The sequence below is a fragment of the Rhinoraja longicauda genome, chromosome 1, assembly GCF_053455715.1.
Source record: "Rhinoraja longicauda isolate Sanriku21f chromosome 1, sRhiLon1.1, whole genome shotgun sequence".
In the NCBI taxonomy this organism is placed as follows: Eukaryota; Metazoa; Chordata; class Chondrichthyes; order Rajiformes; family Arhynchobatidae; genus Rhinoraja; species Rhinoraja longicauda.
The window spans coordinates 98,032,721-98,059,205 of record NC_135953.1 but is presented as its reverse complement, the minus strand read 5'-3'; the positions used below and the strand labels follow the sequence as shown (position 1 = coordinate 98,059,205).

The 26,485-nt window shown below is 46.3% G+C and overlaps 1 protein-coding gene across 4 annotated transcripts in view; it reads right to left on the bottom strand.

Moving 5' to 3' along the window:
• The window catches only part of LOC144595568 (netrin receptor UNC5C-like), a 240,377-nt gene that overhangs the window by 17,806 nt on the left and 196,086 nt on the right, over positions 1 to 26,485 (bottom strand). Inside the window, exons 6-10 of one of the 4 annotated variants that reach the window (XM_078403130.1) lie at positions 23,420 to 23,587; positions 18,071 to 18,235; positions 5,902 to 5,958; positions 1,660 to 1,851; positions 72 to 422 (exon numbers count right to left, since the gene is read on the bottom strand). In XM_078403130.1, the coding sequence (XP_078259256.1) occupies positions 72 to 422; positions 1,660 to 1,851; positions 5,902 to 5,958; positions 18,071 to 18,235; positions 23,420 to 23,587 (933 nt within the window). The remainder of the gene's footprint in view (positions 1 to 71; positions 423 to 1,659; positions 1,852 to 5,901; positions 5,959 to 18,070; positions 18,236 to 23,419; positions 23,588 to 26,485) is intronic. The other 3 variants (XM_078403145.1, XM_078403137.1, XM_078403153.1) reach the window with 3 other exon arrangements.

Sequence of the window (26,485 nt, the reverse complement as noted above, 5' to 3'; positions counted from 1 at the left end):
GATTAAACAGCGGCTGGACTACAATGATGTGGTTGGACGTTACCCTAACCGACAGCCAAATGGAGTCCTACCTGAGTTGAGGATGGAGAGATGCCCCCCCAGGATGTTGAAGCTCCCAAGGGCACTGCACGATGGCTCCAGTTGTGGTGTTGGGCTTTGGTTCTTGAGGTTGTGGGCTTCGTTGTCGAGAAGCGACTCGGTGAGTTGCGGCGAGAGCTTTGACGCCAGATCCGCCGACCCGCCCTGAGGTGTGACGCTGCACGACGAGTTCAATACCTTGATCTTGAGGCTGGGCAGCGGGTCGAGGAGCGGAGAGTTGGTCATGGGGATCTTGTCGGAGATATCGCGCAGCGCATACATGGGACCTCGATACCTGGCGGCGGCTGCCGTCAGATCAGGCTGCACGGCCAGGAGGTGGTTATCTGCATGGAGAGAAGACAGAGGACAGTAAGGCGGCATGGTGGCGCAGTGGTAGAGTTGCTGCCTTACAGCACCAGAGACCCGGGTTCGATCCTGACTATGGAGTTTGTATGTTCTCCCTGTGACCGTGTGGGTTTTCCCCAAGTGCTCCGGTTTCCTCCCACTCTCCAAAGATTTGTCGGTTAATTTGGCTTCGGTAAAAATTGTTCGCCTTGTGTGTAGGATAGTGTTAGTGTATGGGGTGATCTGGTCAGTGCAAACTTGGTGGGCCGAAGGGTCGGATTCCACACTGTATCTCTAAAGACTAAAATAATGTCTAAAGACCCTTGTATACTGTCTCAGTGTACTATTTCTTTACTATATTGTATTCGGTTTTGGACTATGTTGTAGGAAAGATGGTGTTAAGCTGGAAAGGGTGCAGAAAAGATTTACTAGGATATTGCCATGACTCGTGGGCCTGAGCTATAGGGAGAGGTTGAGCAGGCTAGTCCTTGGAGCACAGGAGGGTGAGGTGTACAAAACCATGAGAGGAATAGATCGGATAAACACACAGTCCTTTGCCCAAAATAGGGGAATCGTGGACCGGAGGACATAGGTTTAAGGTGAGGGGGGAAGGATTTAATAAAAACCTGAGGGGTAATTTTTTCACGCAAAGGGTGGTGCGTGTATGGAATGAGTTGTCGGAGGAGGTAATTGAGGCAGAGATAATTGCAACGTTTAAGAAACATTTGGACAGGTACATGGACAGGATAGGTTTAGAGGGATATGGTCCACAACACAGGCAGATGGGACTCGTGTAGATGGGACATTGCTCAGTGTGGGCAAGTTGGGCCGAAGAGCCTGTTTGCACACTGTATGACTCTATGACATTGTACTGTATCTAAGATGTGCTTACGTATAGTAATACTTGAACTAAACTGTGTGCAAAAATACAGTTTGCTGTACCTTGGTATATGATGTATTCAAGAGAGAGTAAATAAAGCTCTTAGGGCTAACGGAATCAAGGGATAGAGGGAGAAAATAGGAACGGGGTAAGATTTTGGATGATCAGCAATGGTCATATTGAATGGCGGTACTGGCTCGAAGGGCCGAAAGGCCTACTCCTGCGCCTGTTTTCTATGTTTCTATGTGACATTCAAGTAACATTGAGGTTCAACGTTGGAACAGGTAAGGAGTATTGCGGCACGATGTTAGGTCAAAGTGTTGGCAGGTAGGAGGAGCTCGGTCGGACCTACTGACCTGGTCGAGATGTCTTCACGCTCACCGGCTGGAAGGCGCTGTTGAGGGCCGCGGAGTCCCTGATGTCCGAGCTGAAGTTGTGGTGGTTCTTGCGGTAAACGAACATGATCACGACCAACAAGATGGCCAGGCACACGATCACAGCCACCACCACCGCTACGTACAGGGCAACGTCATCGGAGCTCGGCGCCGCTGCGAGGGGGAGGAGAACAAAGGGAGTTGGAACCATCAAACCCCAGTCAAACGTGGCCCACCAACGGGAACAAGTTAATAAGCTCACATGTCAGAGGAGCAGAATTAGGCTATTCGGCCCATCAAGTCTACTCTGTCATTGAAACATGGCTGATCTATCTTTCCTTCACAACCCCATTCTCCTGCCTTTTCCCCATAACCTTTGACACCCTTGAACCTATAAACCTCCCTTTAGACCTACGCAAGGAAATAGGAGCAGGAGTAGGCCACTCGACCCCTCAATGCTGTCCTGCACATTCAATGTGATCATGGTTGATCTACTTAATCAAGAATCTGTCCATCTCCACCTTCAAAATACCCAGATGGTCTCCACAGCCGTCTGTGACAATGTATTCCACAGATTCACCACCCTCTGACTAAAGAAATGTCTCCTCAACTCCTTTCTTAAGGTACGTCCTTTTATTCTGAGGCTGAGCCCTCTGGTCCTAGACTCTCCCACTGGGGTGGGAACGTCCTCTCCACATCCACTCTATTCCTTTCACCATTCGGTGCATTTCAATGAGGTCCCCCATCATCATTCTAAACTCCAGCGAGTATAGGCCCAGAGCTGTCAAACGCTGGGACCTGACACACACGTCAAACAAAGACACATTGTGCTGGAGTAACTCAGTGGGTCAGGAAGCATCTCTGGAGAACATGGACAGGCGATGTTTCAGGTTGTGAACCTTCTTCAGACTGACTGTAGAAGGAATAGGAATAGGAATACTTTGTAGTCACATGTGACTAGGCGCAGTGAGATTCTTCGCTTGCATACACAATGTATAGGGGGCAGGGAAGAAAGCTGGAAGAGAGGAGGAGCAGGCCAAAGCCAGGCACGTGATTGATGGATTCAGCTGAGAGTTTTTTTTGTGAAAGGCAGATGGTTGGACAAAGGTTAGAATGGAAAGACAGAGGGAGTGAGACAAAAGGATTGAAGAGGTGCAAATTGTGAAGTCAGAGGAAGGAATGTAGGTAGAAGGGGAGGGGAGAAATAGGTGCTTGTCCAGTGGAGCACAGTGGAGAGGGTTGGAAAAGGTGGGGTGCAGAAAGAAGGAGGAGTGGGAGAGAGGGTTTGCAGTTACCTATAACTGGAAAATTCAACGTTCATATCGTTAGGTTACAAGACATTTTTGCCTGATGGGAGAGGGGAGAAGAGGGAGTGGCCGGGGTGAGACTGGTCCTTGATTATGTTGACCTTGCCGAGGCAGCGTGAAGTATAGATGGAGTCAATGGAAGGGAGGTTGGTTTGTGTGATGGTCTGGGCTGCGTCCACAATTCTCTGCAATTTCTTGCGCTCTTGAATGGAGCTGTTCCCACAGCATGCTGTGATGCATCCCCATAATATGCCTTCTACAGCGTGTCTATAGAGGTTTGTGAGAGCTGTTGGGAACATGCGGAGCTTCATAAATGTCTCTTAGTATCTTACACAGCATCTAAAATAGAGTGCAGTACAGTGGTGCATCAAGTATAACAGTTGTCCCATACCTTCAGTGATGGTGCAGCGGTAAAGTTGCTGCCTCACAGCGCCAGAGACCCAAGTTTGATCCTAACTATGGGTGCTGTCTGTACAGAGTTTGTACATTCTCTCCATGACCTCGTGGGTTTTCTCCGGGTGCTCCGGTTTCCTCCCACATTCCAAAGACGTGCAGGTTTGTAGGTTAATTGGCTTTGGTAAAAATTATAAATTGTCCCCAGTGTGTGTGGGAAAGTGCTAGTGTGCGGGAATCGCTGGTCGGTGCGGACTCGGTGGGCTGAATGGCCAGTTTCGGAGTTGGATCCCTAAACTGAACTAACCTAGTGGGCCAAATGGCCTGTTTCATTACGGAACTTTAAATACAACTTGCATTAGTAATGGTTAGTGGAGCACCGCACAACAGACTGGAAAAGGGTCCAGACCTGAAACTTCACCTATCCATGTTTTCCAGAGATGTTGCCCAGCCCGCTGAGTTACTCCAGCACTTTGTGTCCTTTTACCACAAAATTCCATCTAGTTTAGGGAGGGAAATCTTAACCACAACTGTTCTGCGAAATGGCTGTCAGGGAGGGGAAGAGAGGGCTAGGTTACTTTCCCTCTCTACATGTGGAAGTGGTTCCAAACCACACTGAAAGGACTGGCTCCATTTCGTAGCCTCTGCCACCTTGTTTGAGCCTTGGGTATAATTCTCTCCACATACCCTCTAGATGCCCCCTAACCTCATTAACGCTGTGAGAGTCATACAGCGTAGAAACAATCCCTTTGGCCCAACTTGCCCACACCGACCAACATTCTGCATCTACACTCGTTCCACCTGCCTGCGTTTGGCCCTCATCCTTCTAAACCTGTCCTATCCATGTACCTGCATCCACATGCAGGTACCATGTATACCGATACCATGTATCCACGTTGTGATAATACGTGCCTCAACTGCCTCCTCAGACAGCTCATTCCATCCACCTACCACCCATTGTGTGAGAAAGTTACCACTCAGGTTCCTATTCAAACTTTCCCCCCTCACCTTAAACCTATGTCCTTTGGTTCTCGATTTTCTTACTCTGGCCAAAAGACTGTGCGATTACCGATCTATTCCTCTTACAATTTTGTACATCTCTATAAGATCACCCCTCATCCTCCTGCACTCCAAGGAATAAAGTTGTTGGGAAACTAAACCTGTTGAAATAGACAGAATGAGGAGGTGCTGTAGGAACTAAGATATTCCACACACCAGCTAATCTATCGGGCCAGATGTGGAAACAACTGGCCTTAAACCCCATGGTTTTGCATTCTTGCAAGATCCTATAGCTGTTGGGAAAGGAAGATAGAAAATGGGAAAACTACTGGGAGAAAAGGACTAAGGAATGGACTAGGCAAAGAAAGAAGCAAATGAGGGGAGATGAGAAATGTAGCAAATTGCTGATCAGTTCTCATTGGAAAACTCATTAAGTGTTGAGTCTCACCCCGGTCACTCCCTCTTCTCCCCTCTCCCATCAGGCAAGAGGTACAAAAGTGTGAAAATGCACACCTCCAGATTCAGGGACAGTTTCTTCCCAGCTGTTATCAGGCAACTGAACCATCCTATCAACATTCGGAGAGTGGTCCTGACCTAATATCCATCTCATTGGAGACCCTCAGACTATCTTTAATCAGACTTTACTGGACTCTATCTTGCACTATACATTATTCCCTTTATCCTGCATCTGTACACTGCAGACAGCTTGATTGTAACCATGTACACTCTTTCTGCTAACCTGATAGCAAGCAACAAAAGGCTTTTCACTGTACCTCGGTACATGTGACAGTAAACTAAACTAAGCCACCTAAACTAAACTTAGAATTAGGTTGAATCCTTTTAGAAGGGTGAGGGGGAGATCTTACTGAAACCTACTGGGCAATGAAAGGCCTAGATAGAGTGGACGTGGAAAGGATGTTTCTAGTAGTGGGAGAGTCTAGGGTCAGAGGGCACAGCCTCAGAACAAAAGAACGAACCTTTAGAATGGAGATGAGAAGGTATTTCTTTAGCCAGAGGGTGGCGAATCCGTGGAATTCTTTGCCACAGACAGCTCTGGAGGCCAGGTCAATGGGTATTTTTAAAGCAAAGATTAATGTTCTTGATTAATAAGGGAGTAAAAGGTCAAAGATCAGGGAAAATGCAGGAGAATGGGGTTGACAAGGAAATATAAATTGGCCGTGATCGAATGGGGGGTAGACTTGATGGGCCAAATTGTCCAATTCTGCTCCTAATGAACTTTTCTCATGAAGCGCATCAAAATTGGATCTGAGATCTCAATGCTTTCCTTATTGCAACTGATGCTGTTGCCTCCATTTTGAAAGGACGGTCAAATGTCCCACCATTTCGTCTCCCACTCCACAGGCCACCATTTTAACAATTGAATAGCTGTGATGTTCAATGGGACTCCTTTGCACCCCCCTCTCATCACTCCATCCACCACCTTCCCACCCACTAGGGAATGACTAACACTCTCACAAGAGTAGGCAAACCAAAGGAAAATAAAATGCGAGGGAATAAGACTTACAGGAATATCCAAAATCTGTGCGACCTTTCTGTTCTTTGGAAATTTGATAAAACAAACCTTAAAGAAAATAAGCAAAGAAAAAAAGAAAGGAAATGAAAAGAAAATTAAATGTTCACAAAACACAAGGCATTAATATAACTAAAGACTATGTGTCCCAGCAATCCTCTTTAGTTTAGTTTAGTCTAGAGATACAGCACGGAAACAGGCCCTTTGGCCAACCGAGTCCGTGCTGGCCAGTGGTCACCCTGTACACCAGCACTATTCTGCACACGAGGGACAATTTACAATTTTACCAAAACCAATTACCCTACAAACTTGCACGTCTTTGGAGTATGGGAGGAAACTGGAGCGCCCGGGGTCACAGGGAGACTCTGGACAGAGAGCACCCGTTGTCAGGATTGAACCTGGGTCTCTGGTGCTGTAAGGCAGCAACTCTACCGCTGCGCCACTGTGCCACCTCAATCTCCTTCTCTTCATCAACCTCCTCAATCTCTTCACGAGTGGAAGACCCAGTGCTACTAATAGCTGGTTATATCATAGCGTTATCGTAGGCGTCATGTGGGTACCGCAGCCACAAGATCATTTGAATTCTTCTGCGGTATTTGCTTTCAATGTCAATGAGTATTGGTTGGACGGTACAGTCACGTAGCAGACCTGCTGCCTTACAACGTCTGAGACCCAGGTTCAATCCAGACCACGTGTGCTGTCTGTACGGAGTTTGTACGTTCTCCCTGTGACCATGTGGGTTTTCTTCAGGTGCTCCGGATTCCTTCCACACTCGAAAGAAGTGCGGGTTTGTAGGATAATTGGCTTTGGTTAAAAAGAAATGGTGAATTGTCCCTAGTGTGTAGGATAGTGCTAGTGTACACGCTGATAGCTGGTCGGCGTGGACTCAGTGGGTCAAAGGGCCTGTTCCTGCACTGTACCTCTAATGTCTAAAGTCTAAAGGCACATCTTTGAGCTTTTTCGACTCCTGTGTGTAGTCTTTTGTCCTCTAGGTCTGAGCTTCAAGTGGAGCATGATAACTCTGATGGGCTCAGTGGAGAGGGCTAGTCAGTGGTCTCCTTGGCTGAGGGCTCCCAGGGGCTCTTGCCACTGCTAAATTTGATGTGCAATTATCAGTTGGCACAATAGCTCAGCAGGCAGAGCCAGAGCCTTACAACCCCAGAGACCCAGGTTCGAACCTGACCTCGGGTGCTGTCTGTGCGGAGTTTACACGTGTGACCACATCAGTTTCTCTGGGTGCTCTGGTTTCCTCCCAAATCTGAATGTCATGCGGTTTTGTAGGTTAATTGGTAAATGGGCAAATCCTGGTGTGCAGGGCCACAGTTTAAGAATAAGGGGTAGGCCATTTAGAACGGAGATGGGGAAAAACTTTTTCAGTCAGGGAGTTGTGAATCTGTGAAATTCTCTGCCTCAGAAGGCAGTGGAGGCCAATTCTCTGAACGCATTCAAGAGAGAGCTAGATAGAGCTCATAAAGATAGCGGAGTCAGGGGGTATGGGGAGAAGGCAGGAACGGGGTACTGATTGAGAATGATCAGCCATGATCACATTGAATGGCGGTGCTGGCTCAAAGGGCCGAATGGCCTACTGTCTATTGTTTATAATGTCAGGGAATTGATAGGGAATGTGAGAGGGAGCAAGTTACAAGGAGACTGGGAAAATGGGATTGATATCAATATTGGTATAGACTCGTTCTGCAATAAGACTCATTCATAGACTGGCTGTGGAAAGTCCAAACTTATTCTCCTGTTGTCGAATACTCCATCAAAGCTCTGCAGATGCACGGTGGTATGCACATGGACAGGTTGCACCAACGCCTGGTTGGGTAATTCAAACACTTAAGAGCGGAGGAGGTTGCAGAAAGTGGTGAACACTGCCCAGTCCATCAGGGGTTCTGACCTCCTCACCATCGAAAGGATCTACAGGAGGCGCTGCCTCAAGATGGCAGCCAGCATCATCAGAGACCCACACCACCCTGGCCACACACTCATTCACTGCAACCACCAGGAGATAAGGCTGGGGTTTGGAAAAAGAAAAGGTACAGGTTTGATAGTTTGATACAGCTTTAGACTTTAGAGATACAGTGTGGAAACAGGCCCTTCAGCCCACCAAGTCTGTGCCGATCAGCGATCACCCTGTAAACTAGCACTATCCTACGCACAAGTAGCAATTTATAGAAGCCAATTAACCTACAAACCCGCATGTCTTTGGGATGTGGGAGGAAACCGGAGCACCAGGAGGAAATCCATGCGGTCACAGAGAGAACGTACAACACTCTACACAGACAGCACCCAAACTCAGGATTAAACCTGGGTCTCTGACAGCATGAGGCAGTATTTCTATTCATTTTCTTTTTTTTAAAAAGGGGGTTTTCTAGTTCAGAACTTCAGAAAAAAATAACTTCAGACAAAAATGATTAACCTAGTGTTTAAATTCAGATTAGGTTTGAATTTGGTTCAGGCAAGATGTAGCAACACTACAACAGGTTAGGTCTCCATATTTAAAAACTGATCTCTCAGCATGGAAGTGGTTTTAGTTTAGGTTAGTTCAGAGATGCAGTGTGGAAACAGGCCCTTCGGCCCACCGTGCCCACGCCAAACATCCTATTTCTATCTTAAACACGAGGGACAATTTTACAGAAGCCAATTAACCTACAAACCTGCACGTCTGGAGTGTGGGAGCAAACTGGAGCACCCGGAAAAAAACCCCACGTGGTCACAGGGAGAACATACGAACTCCGTACAGCCAACACCCGTAGTCAGGATCAAACCTGAGTCTAACTAGAGCCAATTTAGCGCTGTAAGGCAACAACACTACCACCGCACCACTGTGCCACCGTGGATAGGTGAAGTTTCAGGTCGGGATCCTTTTATAACATAACATAACATAACAACTACAGCACGGAAACAGGCCCGTTCGGCCCTACCAGTCCACGCCGACCACTCTCTCTGACCTGGTCTCATCTACCTGCACTCAGACCATAACCCTCCAATCCCCTCTTATCCATATACCTATCCAATTTACTCTTAAATAATAAAATCGAGCCAGCCTCCACCACTTCCACCGGAAGCCCATTCTATACAGCCACCACCCTCTGAGTAAAGAAGTTACCCCTCATGTTACCCCTAAACTTTTGTCCCTCAATTCTGAAGCTATGTCCCCTTGTTGGAATCTTCCCCACACTCAAAGGGAAAAGCCTACCCACGTCAACTCTGTCCGTCCCTCTCAAAATTTTTAAAACCTCTATCAAGTCCCCCCTCAACCTTCTACGCTCCAAAGAATAAAGACCCAACCTGTTCAACCTCTCTCTGTAACTTAAGTGCTGAAACCCAGGCAACATTCTGGTAAATCTCCTCTGTACCCTCTCCATTTTGTCGACATCTTTCCTATAATTTGGCGACCAGAACTGCACACCATACTCCAGATTCGGCCTCACCAATGCCCTGTACAATTTCAACATCACATCCCAACTTCTATACTCGATGCTCTGATTTATAAAGGCAAGCATACCAAATGCCTTCTTCACCACCCTATCCACATGAGATTCCACCTTCAGGGAACAATGCACAGTTATTCCCAGATCCCTCTGTTCCACTGCATTCCTCAATTCCCTACCATTTACCCTGTACGTCCTATTTTGATTTGTCCTACCAAAATGCAGCACCTCACACTTATCAGCATTAAACTCCATCTGCCATCTTTCAGCCCACCCTTCCAAAAGGCCCAAGTCTCTCTGTAGACTTTGAAACTCTACTTCATTACTAACTACACCACCTATCTTAGTATCATCTGCATATTTACTAATCCAATTTGCCACACCATCATCCAGATCATTAATGTAAATGACAAACAACAGTGGACCCAACACAGATCCCTGGGGCACTCCACTAGACACTGGCCTCCAACCTGACATACAATTGTCAACCATTACCCTCTGGTATCTCCCATTCAGCCATTGTTGAATCCATCTTGCAACCTCACTATTAATACCCAACGATTTAACCTTCTTAATCAACCTTCCATGTGGAACCTTGTCAAATGCCTTACTGAAGTCCATATAGACAACATCCACAGCCTTGCCCTTATCAATTTCCCTGGTAACCTCTTCAAAAAATTCAAGAAGATTAGTCAAACATGACCTTCCAGGCACAAATCCATGTTGACTGTTTCTAATCAGGCCTTGTTTGTCCAAATAATTATATATATTATCCCTAAGTATCTTTTCCATTAATTTTCCCACCACAGACGTCAAACTAATAGGTCTATAATTGCTAGGTTTACTTTTAGAACCTTTTTTAAACAAAGGCACAACATGCGCAATGCGCCAATCTTCCGGCACCATCCCCGTTTCTAATGACGTTTGAAATATTTCCGTCATAGCCCCTGCTATTTCTGCACTAACTTCCCTCAATGTCCTAGGGAATATCCTATCAGGACCTGGAGACTTATCCACTTTTATATTTTTCAAAAGCGTCCGTACCTCCTCTTCTTTAATCCTCATCATTTCCATCACTACTCTACTTGTTTCGCTTACCTCACATAATTCAATATCCTTCTCCTCGGTGAATACCGAAGAAAAGAAATTGTTTAATATCTCCCCCATTTCTTCCGGCTCAGCACATAGCTGTCCACTCTGACTCTCTAATGGACCAATTTTATCCCTCACTATCCTTTTGCTATTGACATATCTGTAGAACCCCTTGGGGTTTACTTTTACATTACTTGCCAAAGCAGCCTCATATCTTTTTTTCGCTTTTCTAATTTCCTTCTTAAGATTCCTTTTACATTCTTTATATTCCTCAAGAACCTCATTTACTCCCTGCCGCTTATATTTATTGTATATCTCCCTCTTTTTCCGAACCAAGTGTCCAATTTCCCTGGAAAACCACGGCTCTTTCAAATTATTATTCTTTCCTTTCCACCGAACAGGGACATAAAGACTATACTCTCAAAATTTCACCTTTAAATATCCTCCATTTCTCTATTATATCCTTTTCATAAAACAAAAAGTTCCATTTCACTCCTTTTAAATCCTTTCTCATCTCCTCAAAATTAGCCTTTCTCCAATCCAAAATCTCAACCCTTGGTCCAGATTTGACCTTCTCCATAATGATATTGAAACTAATGGCATTGTGATCACTAGACCCAAAGTGCTCCTCAACACATACCTCCGTCACCTGACCCATCTCATTTCCTAACAGGAGGTCCAACACTGCCCCTTCTCTGGTAGGCACCTCTACGTATTGCTGCAAAAAACTATCCTGCACACATTTTACAAACTCCAAACCACCCAGCCCTTTAACAGAATGTGATTCCCAGTCTATATACGGAAAATTGAAATCACCCACAATCACTACTCTGTGCTTACTACTAATATCTGCTATCTCCTTACATATTTGCTCTTCTAATTCTCGTTCCCTATTTGGCGGTCTATAATACACCCCTATAAGTGTTGCTAAACCGTTCTCATTTCTGAGTTCCACCCAAACAGCCTCCCTAATCGAGCCTTCTAGTCTGTCCTGCCAAAGCACTGCTGTGATATCCTCCCTGACAAGCAATGCAACACCCCCACCTCTTGCCCCTCCGATTCTATCACATCTGAAACAATGAAATCCTGGAATATTTAATTGCCAATCGCAACCCTCCTGCAACCATGTTTCACTGATCGCCACAACATCATACTTCCAGATGTCAATCCAGGCTCTAAGCTCATCCACCTTTCTTACAATGCTCCTAGCATTAAAATATACACATTTAAAGGACCCATCACTTCTTATTCTCAGTTTATTTCTTTTCCCTTCTTTCTCTCCTACATATTGGGTCTGAGTGTTTCCCTTTTCTGCCTCCTGCATCACACACTGCCTATTAGCTATCTGTGTTTGAGTCCCTCCCCCCATCCTTCTTAGTCTCCCGAGTTGTTCCTGGCATCATGATCAGCACAGAGTGAAGAGAGACCCGACCAGAATCGTCACCTATCCATGTTCTCCAGAGATTCTGCCTGACCCACTGAGTTACTCTAGTGTCTTCTTTAGTATTTTGTGACAGGCACTTGCCTATCAACCCCCTCACCTGTGTTCATCTATTCCTGCCACGCTTTGTCTGGCCTGTCTGTCCCCTTTTACAACTTTCACCCCCCCCCTTACAATCAGTCTGAACAAGGGTCTCGACTCGAAACATCATCTATCCATGTTTTCCACAGATGCTGCCTGACCTGATGAGTTGCTCCAGCACTTTGTGTCCTTTTATCAATGTGTTGATGCTGTACTAATCTACTTTGTTTAAAACAGCTGGATTTAGTGCTGTTACCCAGACCGCTCTCCTTTGCCCTCTAATCCGGGCATCGTTCTGGTAAACCTCCCCTGTACCCTTTCCAAAGCCTGCACATCCTTCCTGTGATGGGTCGACCAGAACTGCACGTGATATGTATAAACAGAGAATAATGGAAACTCTCACTGTGGTTGATATCTGAAATGCATTACCAGAGGAGGAGATGGAAGTAGATACAATCATGACTTTTAAAAGGCATTTAGGCAGACACTTAAGTAGGCAAGGAATAGAAGAGTGTGGACCTTATGCAGACAAAATAGACTAGTTTAGTTTAGTTTAGATTTGTTTCGTTAAGTTTAGTTTAGTGATACAGTGTGAAAACAGGCCCCTCAGCCACGCCCTCCTGCTATCACCCGTTCACTAGTTCTATGTTAGAACCACATTAATATCCTACACATTAGGGGCAATTTACAGAAGCCATTTAAACTACAAATCTGCGAGTCCTTGGAGTGCAGGAGGAAACCAGAGCACCTGGAAGAAACCCATGTGGTTGCAGGGAGGACATGCAAACTCCACACGGACAGCACCCAAGGTCAGGATTGAACGCGGGTCTCTGGCACTGTGAGGCAGCAGCTCTACCGCTACGCCACAATGCCTCCCTTAAGCTGGTGTAGTCATGAAAGGTTGGCATGTCTGAGTTGAGTATAGGAGCAAAGAGGTCCTTCTGCAGTTGTACAGGGCCCTAGTGAGACCGCACCTGGAGTACTGTGTGCAGATTTGGTCTCCAAATTTGTGGAAGGATATTCTTGCTATTGAGGGAGTGCAGCGTAGGTTTACTAGGTTAATTCCCGGAATGGCGGGACTGTCAAATGTTGAAAGACTGGAGTGGCCAGGCTTGTATACACTGGAATTTAGAAGGATGAGAGGGGATTTTATCGAAACATATAAGACTATTAAGGGGTTGGACACGTTAGAGGCAGGAAACATGTTCCCAATGTTGGGGGAGTCCAGAACCAGGGGCCACAGTTTAAGAATAAGGGGTAGGCCATTTAGAACGGAGATGAGGAAAAACTTTTTCAGTCAGAGAGTTGTAAATCTGTGGAATTCACTACCTCAGAAGGCAGTGGAGGCCAAGTCTCTGAATGCATTCAAGAGAGAGCTAGATAGAGCTCTTAAGGATAGTGGAGTCAGAGGGTATGCGGAGAAGGCAGGAACGGGGTACTGATTGAGAATGATCAGCCATGATCACAGTGAATGGCGGTGCTGGCTCGAAGGGCCGAATGGCCTACTCCTGCACCTATTGTCTATTGTCTATTGGTGGGTTGAAGGGCCCATTTCTTTGTTGAGTGACTTTATGATTGAGAACACCATAGTCACAGAGTCATACAGCACAAAAACAGGCCCTTTGGCCCAACATGTTCCTGCTGATCGTTGGCATCCCAGCCTCATCCCGTTTGCCTGCATTTGGCCCATATCCCTCTAAACCCTTTCCATCTATCCACCTGTCCAAATATCTTTTAAATGTTCTGACATATTGGGTTGAGACCCTTCTTCAGATTGATTGTAGGCGGGGAGAATAAAGCCGTTATCAGCCAACTGAATGATCCTATCACCAACTAGAGAGCAGTCCTGACCTACCATCTACCTCATTGAAAACCCTTGGACTATCTTTAACTGTGCTTTATTGGTTTTTATCTTGCACCAAACATTATTCCCTCTAACCTGTACCTGTACACTGTGGATGGCTTGATTGTTATCATGTGTAATTTTTCCACTGACTGGATAGCATGCAAAATAAAATGCTTAGGAAGGAACTGCAGATGGAGGTTTACACCGAAGATAGACACAAAATGCTGGAGTAACTCAGCAGGTCAGGCAACGTCTCTGGAAAAAGGGATGTGCACGATAAAGGCTTCTAAAGTTGTATTAAAGATAGTTCAAAGGTCACCAATGAGGTAGATGGGAGGCCAGGGCTGCTCTCCAGTTGGTGATCAGATAGTTCAGTTGGCTGACAACAGCTGGGAAGAAACTATCTGAAGTTGGCACTAGACTTAGGCAGATTCATGGCCAGCACTGCCATCCAGTGGTCTACATGAGTATTGCCACCGATTGTAAATACAGTAAACCTTGCAATAATGGACCTCTGTATAGCAGATTTTGGTTATAGCGGACTAAGGCTCCCATTGTACCATCCCCCACTTCCGCTGGTGACCCAGCGTACTGGCACCATGTGGCGGGAGCTTCCGGTTGTGGGAGTGGAGAGAGCGAGCAGCATGAAGGTGGCGTTAGTATCGGGCCCCACACCAGGCACACTGCGTGTGGGGCTGGGGGCTCTGTGGCTCTCTGGCCTGTGAATTCCCCCTGGTTTAGTCCCAGCTCTCAATGCCATGCTTCTTCCCTCCCAGCCTTGGGTTAAACTTCACCCCCCTCACTCGGTTATAATGAACAATTGGCAATATCGGATACCATTCCCCCCATGTTCAGGTAGAAAAGACATAAAATGTGGGTCAGGCAGCATCTCTGGAGAACATGGACAGGTGATGGACACCTTTGGAAAAGTCGGGACCCTTCTCCAGACTGTTGGGTACTCCACTAACCATTACTAATGCAATTTCCTTTTAAAGTTCTGGAATGAATCACAGGGGAGAAGAGACTGGAGTGAGACTGGTCCTTGATTATGCCGGTGGCCTCACAGAGGCAGCGTGAAGTGTAGATGAAGTCTTTGGAAGGGAGATTGGTTTGTGTGATGGTCTGTTGCTGGTAGCCTTGCCGAGGCAGTGTGAAGTGTAGATGGAGTCAATGGAAAGGAGGTTGGTTTGTGTGATGGTCTGGGCTACATTCACAATTCTCTGCAATTTCCCGCGGTCTTGGAATGAGCGGTTCCCAAACCAATTTCCAACTCCTGGTGCAAGATCAACTGTCTTGACTTCTCTCCTCCCCTCAGACACTCCAATCTCATCCTAAACGCATAGCCCTCCGATCGCTCAGTAACAGTCCCAACATTGTTATTGAACCCGCCGACAAGGGAGGTGCCGTTGAGGTCTGGCATGCTGACCTCTACCACGCTAAAGCTTTTCACTGTACCTCGGTGCACATGACAATAAACTAAACTAAACTAAGACGCTGCCTGACCTGCTGAGTTACTCCAGTACTTTGTGTCCTTTTGTACAATAACCAGCATCCACAGTTCCTTCGTTCTACTAGCAGTAAAGGTTTGATGGTTCTTGGACAATGCTGCTGGGGGAGTCGATAGGGAGGAGAGAGGATGGAGGGAGCTGGCACGGAGATGCAGCGCTCTAGTTGCTGCCTTGCAGCGCCAGAGACATGGATTCAATCCTGACTACCGGTGCTGTCTGTATGGAGTTTGTACATTCTCCCCGTGACTGTGTGGGTTTTCAGGTGCTCCAAAGACATACAGGTTTCTAAGTTAATTGGCTTCAGTAAAAATGTAAATTGTCCCTAGTGTGTAGGAAAGTGCAAGTGTATAGGGATCATAGGTCGGTGCGAACTTGGTGGGCCGAAGGGCCTGGTTCCACACAGTACGTCTAAAGTAAACCAATGTAAAGCTTGTAGTATCAGACCAGTGAATTGGGGGGGGGGGGTAGGGAAGAGTTTGGGGGTGGGGTTGGTCATGGAATCAGCGGGGGAAGGCTGGATGCATTAGTTTAGTTTAGAGATACAGCATAGAAACAGGCCTTTGGCCCACCGAGACCACGCCACCCAGCGATCATCCTGTACACTAGCACTATCCTACACACTATGGACAATTGACATTTTGACCGAAACCAATGAACCTACAGACTTTCACATCTTTGGGGCGTGGGAGGAAACTAGAGCACCCTGGGAAAACTCATGCGGTCATGGGGAGAACGTACAAACTCCGTACAAACAGCACCCATAGTCAGGATCAGGCACGGGTCTCTGGCGCTGTAAGGCAGCAACTCTACCGCTGAGACACTGTGCCGCCCCACAATACACGAGCCCTGTAGATAGACACAGAGTGCTGGAATAACTCAGTGGGTCAGGCAGCATCTCTGGAGAGAAGGAATAGGTAACCGTTCAGATCGAGATCCTTCTTCAATCCGACCCGAAATGTCACCAATTCCTTTTCTCCAGAGATGCTACCTGACTGGCTGAGTTACTCCAGCATTTTGTGTCTCTCTTTGGAGTAAACCAGCATCCGGCGTTCCTTCCTATATAGTGCATTCAGAACGTATTCAGACCCCTTCACCTTTTCCACATTTTGCTACGTTACAGCCTTATTTTAAAATGGATTAAATTCATTTTTTCTATCATCAATCTACACACAATACCCCACAATAAAAAAGCGAAAACAGGTGTTTAGAAATGTTTCCAAAGTAATTAAAAAGAAATAACTGAAATATCATATTTACATAAGTATTCAAACCCTTTACTCAGTACTTTGTTGAGGCACCTTTGGCAGCGATTAGAGCCTCAAGTCTTCTTGGGTATGACGCTACAAGCTTGGCACACCTGTATTTGGGTACGTTCTCCCATTCTTCTCTGCAGATCCTCTCAAGCTCTGTCAGGTTGGATGGGGAGCATCGATGCACAGCTATTTTCAGGTCCCTCCAGAGATGTTCGATCGGGTTCAAGTCCCTGGGTCACTGGCTGGGCCACTCAAGGACATTCACAGACTTGTCACAAAGCCACTGCTGCGTTGTCTTGGCTGTGTGCTTAGGGTCGTTGTCCTGTTGGAAGGTGAACCTGCGCCCCAGTCTGAGGTCCAGAACGCTCTTGAGCAGATTTTCATCAAGGATCTCTGTACTTTGGTCTGTTCATCTTTCCCTCGATCCTGACTAATCTCCCAGTTCCTGCCGCTGAAAAACATCCCCACAGCATGATGCTGCCACCACCATGTTTCACCGTAGGTATGGCATTGGCCAGGTGATGAGCAGTGCCTGGTTTCCTCCAGACATGACGCTTGACATTCAGGCCAAAGAGTTCAATCTTGGTTTCATCAGACCAGAGAATCTTGTTTCTCATGGTCTGAGAGTCCTTTAGGTGCCTTTTGACAAACTCCAAGCGGGCTGTCATGTGCCTTTTACAGAGGAATGGCTTCCGTCTGGCCACTCTACCATAAAGGCCTGATTGGTGGAGTGCTGCAGATATAGTTGTCCTTCTGGAAGGTTCTCCCATCTTCACAGAGGAACTCTGGAGTTCTGTCAGAGTGACCATCGGGTTCTTGGTCACCTCCCTGACCAAGGCCCTTCTCCCCCGATTGCTCAGTTTGGCCGGGCGGCCAGCTCTATGAAGAGTCCTGGTGGTTCCAAAGTTCTTCCATTTAAGAATGACTGAGGCCACTCTGCTCTTCAGGACCTGCAATGCTGCAGAAATTGTTTTCTACCCTTCCCCAGGTCTGTGTCTCGACACAATCCAGTCTCGGAGGTCTACGGACAATTCCTTCGTCTTCATGGCTTGGCTTTTGCTCTGACATGCACAGTCAACTGTGGGACCTTATATGGACAGGTGTGTGCCTTTCCAAATCACGTCCAATCAATTTAGTTTACCACTGGTGGACTCCAATCAAGTTGTAGAAACATCTCAAGGATAATCAATGGAAACAGGATGAACATAAGCTCAATTTTGAGTGTCATAGCATAGGGTCTGAATACTTATGTAAATATGATATTTCAGTTATTTCTTTTTAATTACTTTGCAAAAATTTCTAAACACCTATGTTCGCTTTTTTATTATGGGGTATTGTGTGCAGATTGTTGATTAAAAAAAAGAATTTAATCAATTTTTAAATAAGGCTGTAACGTAACAAAATGTGGAAAACGTGAAGGGGTCTGAATACTATCTGAGTGTACTGCACATAAGCACTGTTGCAGCCACAGGAGAAGGGGGGGTTAGAGGGTATGCCTCCTCACTTACTTTGCATGCATAGGCCATCGGTGCAGTTTTTGGAGTCTAGCACCAGTCCGTGGCAGTCCTTCCCGCCGGTTCTAGGGGCAGGGGACGTGCACTCCCTCCGGCGCCAGTGCATGCAATCCGTCCCACATGTAGACCACCTGCTCCACTCCGTCCACCCACCATCCACTACGTGCAACAAGAGAGAAGCGTCAGACCACACAGTCCCACCATCACAATCTCCACCCACCACGCCGGCATGCAACAGTACAGGCCATTCGGCCCACAACGTCCGTGCTGAACATGGTGCCATGTTAAACCAATAGTCGTGGAGTCACACGGTACAGAAACAGGCCCTTTGGCCCAGCTCCTCCATGCCGACCAAGAGGTTACATTTGCTCGCATTTGGCCCAAATCCCTGATAAAGGGACACAGCAGTAGAGTTCAGAGATCCAGGTTCAATCCTGACTACGGGTGCTGTCTGTATGGAGTTTGCATGTTCTCTCCATGACCTGTGTGGGTTTTCCCTGGGATCTCCAGTTTCCTCCCACACTCAGAAGACATGCAGGTTTGTAGGCAAATCGGCTTGGTATAATTGTAAATTGTCTCTAGTGTGTAGATTGTGTTAGTGTGCGGGGACCACTGGTCGGCACAGGCACGTCGGGCCGAGTGGCCTGTTTCCGTGCAGTATCTCTAAACTATAAAAAACTAAGGGGTCCCGAATCACCTATCCATGTTCTCCAGAGATGGTGCCTGACCTGCTGAGTTACTCCAGCACATTGTCCTTTTTTTCCTTTAAACTTTCCTATTCATGAACCTGTCCAAGTGTCTTTTAAATGTTATTATAGAACCTGCCTCAACTGCCTCTTCTGGCAACTCTTTTTATGCACCCACCACCACCACCAGTGAAATAGTTACTCCTGTTTCTATTAAATCTTTTTACCTCAGGTTTCTATTAAATCTCTCACCTTAAATCTTTGTCCTCTGGTTCTTGACTCCCCAACCCTGGGTAAAATTCTCCCTTATGATTTTGTACACCTCTATAAGGTCACCCCTCACTCTCCTGTGCTCCAAGCAACACAGTCCTAGTCTGCTCAACCTCTCCTATAATTCAGACTCTCATCCTGACAACCTATATGCCTCTGCTCCACAACATTCCCCAGGGCCCTATCTTCACTGTGAAGGTCCTGCTGACATCTAGAAGGTTAATCTCCTCTGACTGAATGTGATCCATATCCCTCCATACCCTGCATATCCATGTGCCTATCTAAAAGCCTCTTAAACACCATAGTGAAATCTGCCTCCACCCCCATCCCTGGCAGCATATTCAGGCAAAAAGGGTCCCGCAGATCTCCATTATAGAGTAAGGGATTAAGACTTACAGCCCTCCAAACCCTTCCTACCATATATCTGTCCAAACGACTTTTGAAAGTTGTAAATGTATCTGCTTCAATAGCTTCCCCTGGCAGTTCATTCCAGATATGGACTACCTTCTGAATGAGCAGGTTGCCCAGGGTCCATCTTAAATCTCTCCCCTCTGACCTTAAACCAATGCCCTCGTGTTTGAGAATCCTCCCCTCTGGGGAGAGATGCAGAGATTTACTGGGATGCTGCCAGGACTGGAGGGTGTGAACTACAGGGTGAGGTTGAGCAGGCTAGGACTTTATCCCTTGGAACGCAGAAGGCTAAGAGGCGAAATCATGAGGGGAATAGATAGGGTGAATGTGCAGAGACTCTTATCTAGAGTAGGGGAAACAAGAACCAGAAGACATAGGATTGAGGTGAGGGGGGGAAAGATTTAATAGGAACCTGAGGGGCAACTTTTTAACACAGAGGGTAGTGGGTATATAGAACGATCTGCCAGAGGACATATTTAAGGCAGGTGCTAAAACAACATGTAAAATACAGTCGGACAAGGTATATGGATAGGAAAGATTTAGATGGATATGGGACAAATGCAGGGAAATGGGACTAGCTTGGTTGGGGCATCTTGGTCGGCATGGATAAGTCGGGCCGAAGGGTCTGTTTCCGTGCTGTATAACTCTATGATTGCACACAGCAGTAGCATTCATGAGTTTGCCTACCTTTACACCTCTTTGGTTTGCTAATTTATTTAACTGCCGTCCATCTAACTGCTCAGTTATTTATTGGTCTTCTGTTGACTATCTATCTTCCCATCGATTCACCTATAAGACAATTCATCTGGCCTCTGCCTCTCTAACTTTCTCTGCACCTATTAGCTATTAACTTATTGATTGTATTATCTTGTTTATCAGTTGTCCTGCCACTGTGCAGGATGGCTATCCAGGACTGTAAATTGATCCAAATCTCCTCAGAAAACTTTTAAAGTGCCTTTTTTTCTCCATTGTTTCCATGTTGCGGTCCTGAGCTACTATCTACCTCACTGAAGACCCTTAGGCTATCTTTAATCGGACATTACTGGACCTCATCTTGCATTAAAATGTTTCCCTTTATCCTGTGGATGGCTTGATTGTAATCATGCATGGTCTGTCCGATGACTGGCAAAAAAGCACTTCGCTGTACCTCGGTGCATGTGACAATTAACGAAACTAAACATATGTGCGGAAACGCATCCAGGACCTCCAGATTCAGGGACAGTTTCTTCCCAGCTGTTATCGGCAACTGAAATATCCTGTCAACAACTAGAGAGTGGTCCTGAGCTACCATCCATCTCATTGGAGACCCTCGGACTATATTGACTATTTCGGACTTCACAACTTTAACTTGCCCTAAACGTTATACCCCTAAACCTATATCTGTGTACTGTGGACAGCTTGATTGTGATCATGAATTGGCTTTCCGCTGACTGGATAGCACGTAACAAAAAAGCTTTTCATTGTACCTCGGTGCACGTTCTGATAATAAACTAAATTAAACTAAAACAAAACTAAAACAAAACCATTCTGTGTCATTGGGAATTAACTCACGCAGAGGGCAACTCCCATTGAGTATAGGGAGGGGAGATGGGCTCATGAGGAGGCAGGCGGGCCAAGTGCGTGTGTGGGGGGAACTGCAGGTGGATCCAGGGTTGTTTGATGTAGGAAGGAACTGGAGATGCTGGTCTAAACCGAAGGTAGACACAAAAGGGTCCCGCACATCTCCATTATAGAGTAAGGGATTAAGACTTACAGCCCTCCAAACCCTTCCTACCATATATCTGTCCAAACGACTTTTGAAAGTTGTAAATGTATCCGCTTCTATAGCTTCCCCTGGCGGCTCATTCCAGATACGGACTACCTTCTGAATGTGCAGGATGCCCAGGGTCCATCTTAAATCTTTCCCCTCTGACCTTAAACCTGAGGGGCAACTTTTTTTTGCACAAAGGGAAGTGGGTGTATGGAACGAGCTGCCAGAGATTGTAGTTGAGCTCGGTAAAATCACAACGTTTAAGAAATATTTGGACAGATAGGATGGGTTTGGAGGGATATGGGCTAAACACGGGCAGGTATGACTAGTGTGGATGGGTCATGTTGGTTGGCGTGGGCAAGTTGGGCCGAAAGCTATGTTTTCCACGCGGTATGACTCTATGATATTCCTTTACTTTATTTAACTACAGCATTGCTGTGTTGATGCTTAAGATGTAAATAACTCATGTGGGTGTATATTGCAAAGACATTGTCACTGTGTATATATATCGTACGCTCCATATGTCAGTAAGAAAAGACCAGAATAATGTACACAAACTTGTGTAGAAGCTTCAAGTATCCGTAGGTATCGTGTTTAGACTTTACCAACTCTCTCAGCACCACACCAAGTCCACTCCTTAATCATGGATTGATAGATTTAGTTTAGAGATTCAGCGTAGAAACAGGTCCATCGGCCCACCGAGTCCACGCCGTCCAGCGATACCCGCACACTAACACTATCCTATGCACACTAGGGACAATTTACAATTTTACCAAGCTAATTAGCATACAAACCTATATGTCTTTGGAGTGTGGGCGTAATCCGGAGCACCCGGTGAAAACCTATGCAGGTCCCGGGAGAACGTACAAACTCCATACTGACAGCACCCATTGTCAGGATGGAACCCAGGTCTCTGGCGCTGTAAGGCAGCAACTCTACCGCTGCGCCACCGTGCCGCCCACAATGATTGATAGATATTAAGGGAATCGCGGTAATCTGTATACAGTACATGTGACAATAAAACACTTGTGACTCTCTTGAATCTTGATATGAGATGGTCAGCATAAGACAGTGGGGATGAGGAAAAAGATCAGCCATGACCTTATTACATGGTAGAGAGGCATGAAAGGTCGAATGGCCTGTTCTGCATGATCCCTGCAGCGTCACAGAGTGATACGGTGTGAAAACGGACTCTTTGGTCCAATTTGCCCTTGCCGACCAAGACAATAGTCCCATTTGTCCGTGTTTGGCCCATATCCCTCTAAACCTTTCCTACCCATGTACCTGTCGAAAACTCTTGTTATCGTACTTAAATATTGTTATAGCAATGAGGTTGTTCTTTCAATGGATGGCCTCCCTATTTCAATGAAACCTTCAAGGTCGGCTGCGGGGAGGCCTCTCCCCCGGGGCCTGAAGGCTGAAGGTCCGGAGAGGAGAGAGGGACTGTTCACTGGTGATCTGAATGACGTGACGGCTGCAATGGGCCGCTGTGGCCAGCTGTAGCTGGGACTGTGTAAAACAGCACACTGTGTAAAATCTGGCCACTATTCAATGTGGACATGCATGGGGTATTTAATCGGGTTTGTCTTTCTGTAGGCCAATAACCCACACTAATCTGCATGCTAACAATATTTCACTGTACCTCAATGTTCCTTTATTGTCACGTGTACCTTTTAAGGTACGGTGAAATTTAATCCTTTGGCATACCTTTGGCATGCGTGACAATAAAAAAAACCACGAACCATTGAAACAAACTAATCTCGAATTCTGCGGACCCACAGGAAATTTTCACACGGACGAAACCGCGGGGCAATTTGTCACATACAAAGTGCTGGAGTAACTCGGCGGGTCAGGCAGCATCTCTGGAGAAAAGGAATAGGTGGCATTTCGGGCTGAGACCCTTCTTCAGACTGAGGGTCAGGGGAAAGGGAAAAGAGAGATATAGAAGGTACTTAGGACAAATGAATGGAAGATATGCAAATGATCAGCCATGAATGGAATGATCAGTCATGATCACATTGAATGGTGGTGCTGGCTCGAAGGGCCGAATGGCCTCCTCCTGCACCTATTGTCCATTGTCTATAAAAGACAACGCTAATCAAGGAAATGTGGAGCCATAATGGTCCAATGTTGGCTGTGGGATAGGTGATAAGGGTTGTACAGATTAATTTGCCATGTAGTGGTGGGCTGCTGATAGTAAGTCCACTGGGGGGGGTTTCCATTTACCGGGACACATGGTGGTGCAGGCAATTTTCTGGACACTCTGGCCATCGCAGAAGGCCCCTCCGTTGAGGGGCGTGGGATTGGTGCAGGTACGCGTGCGTTTCTGGTAGCCCCGGCCACAGCGACTGTTGCAGGAGGTCCACTCCACCCACGAGGACCAGCCTCCGTTCACTGGGGAGAAGGGGAGAGAGGGAGAAGATGTTGAGACAGTGTTAGCACTGTTAGATTGAGAACCAAGATGTAAGAGGCAGGAATTAGAAACTTAGAACTGCAGAGGCTGGTTAATACACAAAAGGGCACAACGTGCTGGAGTAACTCAGCGGGTCAGGCTGCATGGATGGGTGACGTTTTGGATCGAGCCAGTCTGTAAAGGGTCTTGACCCAAAACATCACCTTTACTGACTTTCTAAAGTCTCAACAGCGTGGAAACTGGTTCTTCGGCCCACCGAGTCCACGCCAACCAGCGATCACCCCTGTAAACTAACACCATCCTACACACTAGCGACAATTTACAATTTTTTATAAAATCGCCAAATAACCTAAAATCCTGTACGTCTTTGGAGTGTGGGAGGAGATTGGAGCTCCCAGAGAAAACCCACGTGGTCCCGTGTGGCCCCATCTACACTCCTCCCATTTGCCTGCGTTTGGCCGGTTTCTCTCTCATTTTAAACCATTGCCCTCCAGTTTTTGAATTCCCCACCCTGGGGTAAAAGAATGTGCATTCACCCTATCTACTCCCCTCATGATTTTAAGCACCTCGGTAATATCACCCCTCAGCCTCCAGTGCTCCAAGGACTAAAGTCCTAGCCTGCCCAACCTCTCCGTGTGGATCACAGCTATAAAGATACCCTGCACTGGCAGGTGCTATCACATAAAAAGTACTCCTTCATCCAGACAGGGACTGACTGAGATGCAACACCTAATGCTCCTGCAACTCTTTCCCACAGTAGGAAGACCCACTGAGTTACTCCAGCACTTCATGTCTATCTTTGGGATAAACCAGCACCTGCAGTTCCTTGTTTCTACTTCTACACTTGGAATAATGTGTTCAGTCTTGGTCACCCTGCTGCAGGAAAGATGCCATTAAGCTTGAAAGAGTGCAGACAAGATTCACATGGAAATAGAACACACAGAAAAGCACAGCACAGGAACAGGCCCTTCGGCCCACAATGTCTGTGCCGAACATGATGCCAAGCTGAGCTAATCTCATCTCTCTGTATGTGATCCATATTCCTCCATTCCCTGCACATCAATGTGCATATTTAAAAGCCTCTTTGAAGACACAATCTGCCTCCACACCACCCTGGCACGTAGTCCCAGGCATCCACCACCCTCTGCGTAAAAAAACTTGCCTCACACATCCACTTTACACTTTGCCTCTCTCACCTTAAAGCTGTGCCCTCTAGTCTTTGACTTTCACCTAGGGAAAAACGTTCTGACTGTAGACCCTATCTAGGCTTCTAACAATTTTATATACTTCTATCAGGTCTCCCCTCAATCTCTAACGCTCCAGAGAAACAATCCAAATCTCTCCTATCTCTCCTTATAGCTAATACTCTCTAATCCAGGCAGCATTCAGGTGGACGTCTATCTGCACCCTCTCCAAAGCCTCCACATCATTCTGGCCTAACCACTCTCTCTATTTGTGTTGCCAGTTTCAGGGAACTATGGACCTGAACCCCAAGATCCCTCAGTACATCAATGCTGCTGAGGATCTTGGTGTGTAGACTACCCTCTTTACGAGGATGTTGCCAGCACTCGAGGGCCTGAGCTACAGGGAGAGGTTGAGGAGGCTGGTACTCTAATCCTTCGAGCATATGAGGATGGAGGGTGATTTTGTAGAAGTGTATAAGATCATTAGAGGAATAGATCGGATAAACGCACAGTCTTTTACCCAGAATAGGGGAATCAAGAACCAGAGGACATAGGTTTAAGGTGAGGGGGGAAAGATTTAATGAGAACCTGACAGATAACATTTTTATACCAAGGGTGGTGTGCACATGGAACGAGCTGCCGGAGGAGGTAGTTGAGGCAGTTACTATCATAACAATGATCGCATTGAATGGCGGTGCTGGCTCGAAGGGCTGAATGGCCTACTCCTGCACCTATTGTCTATTGAGACATTTAGACAGGTAGTTTAGTTTAGTTTATTGACACGTGTACTGAGGTACGGTGAAAAGCTTCAATTACGTGTTAACCAGCCAATGGAAAGATTACGTTACAATCTCACCATCCACAGTTTACAGATACATGATAAAGGCAATAATGTTTAGTGCAAGATAAAGTCCAGTAAATTCTGATTAAAGATAATCCAAGGGTCTCCAATGAGGTAGATAGAAGCTCAGGACCATTCTGGATCTGTTACATGGATAGAATAGGTTTAGAGGGATATATATGAGCTAAGCACAGGCAGGTGGGACCAGTGAAGATGGAACATATTGGTTGGTGTGGGCAAGTTTGGCCGAGGGGCCTGTTTCCACGCTGTATGACTCTATTGTACGTTCAATACATATTAAAGCAGACCTTCAGTGAAGGATTAGGTTTGTGATCTGAAATGGCAGCATAGCCACAATTTAATTTAGAACTAATTAATTGGAAATACCACTTCAATGAAACCTGGATGAATATTTTAATTAAGGAGTTAAAGATGACCTAATTAACTGATATTTAATCACAAGGATTTCGGAATATAAGAGACCTCCCTAGCGAGATTAAGGAATTTTACAAGGTGCACACCTCTTTAATATGTCCCAGAATTTTTTAACGCCTGGTAAACCAGGAATAATTTCAAAAATGGCTGTGATATTTATTGCAATAATGATCTGAAGTTCACGGAGACAAAAGGAACTACAGACGATAGAACATGGAGAAAAACCCAAAGTGCTGGAGGGACTCAGTGGGTCAGGCAGCATCTGTGGAAGGAAATGGACAGATGCCATTTTGGGGCAGGTCCCATCTTCAGACTGATGGCATGGGGGTGGGGGAGGTTGAAAGGTGGAAAACAGAGGTGGGGGTGAAACAAAGCCTAGTGAGTGATAGGTGGATGAGGTGAGTGAGAGGGGCCAGCGG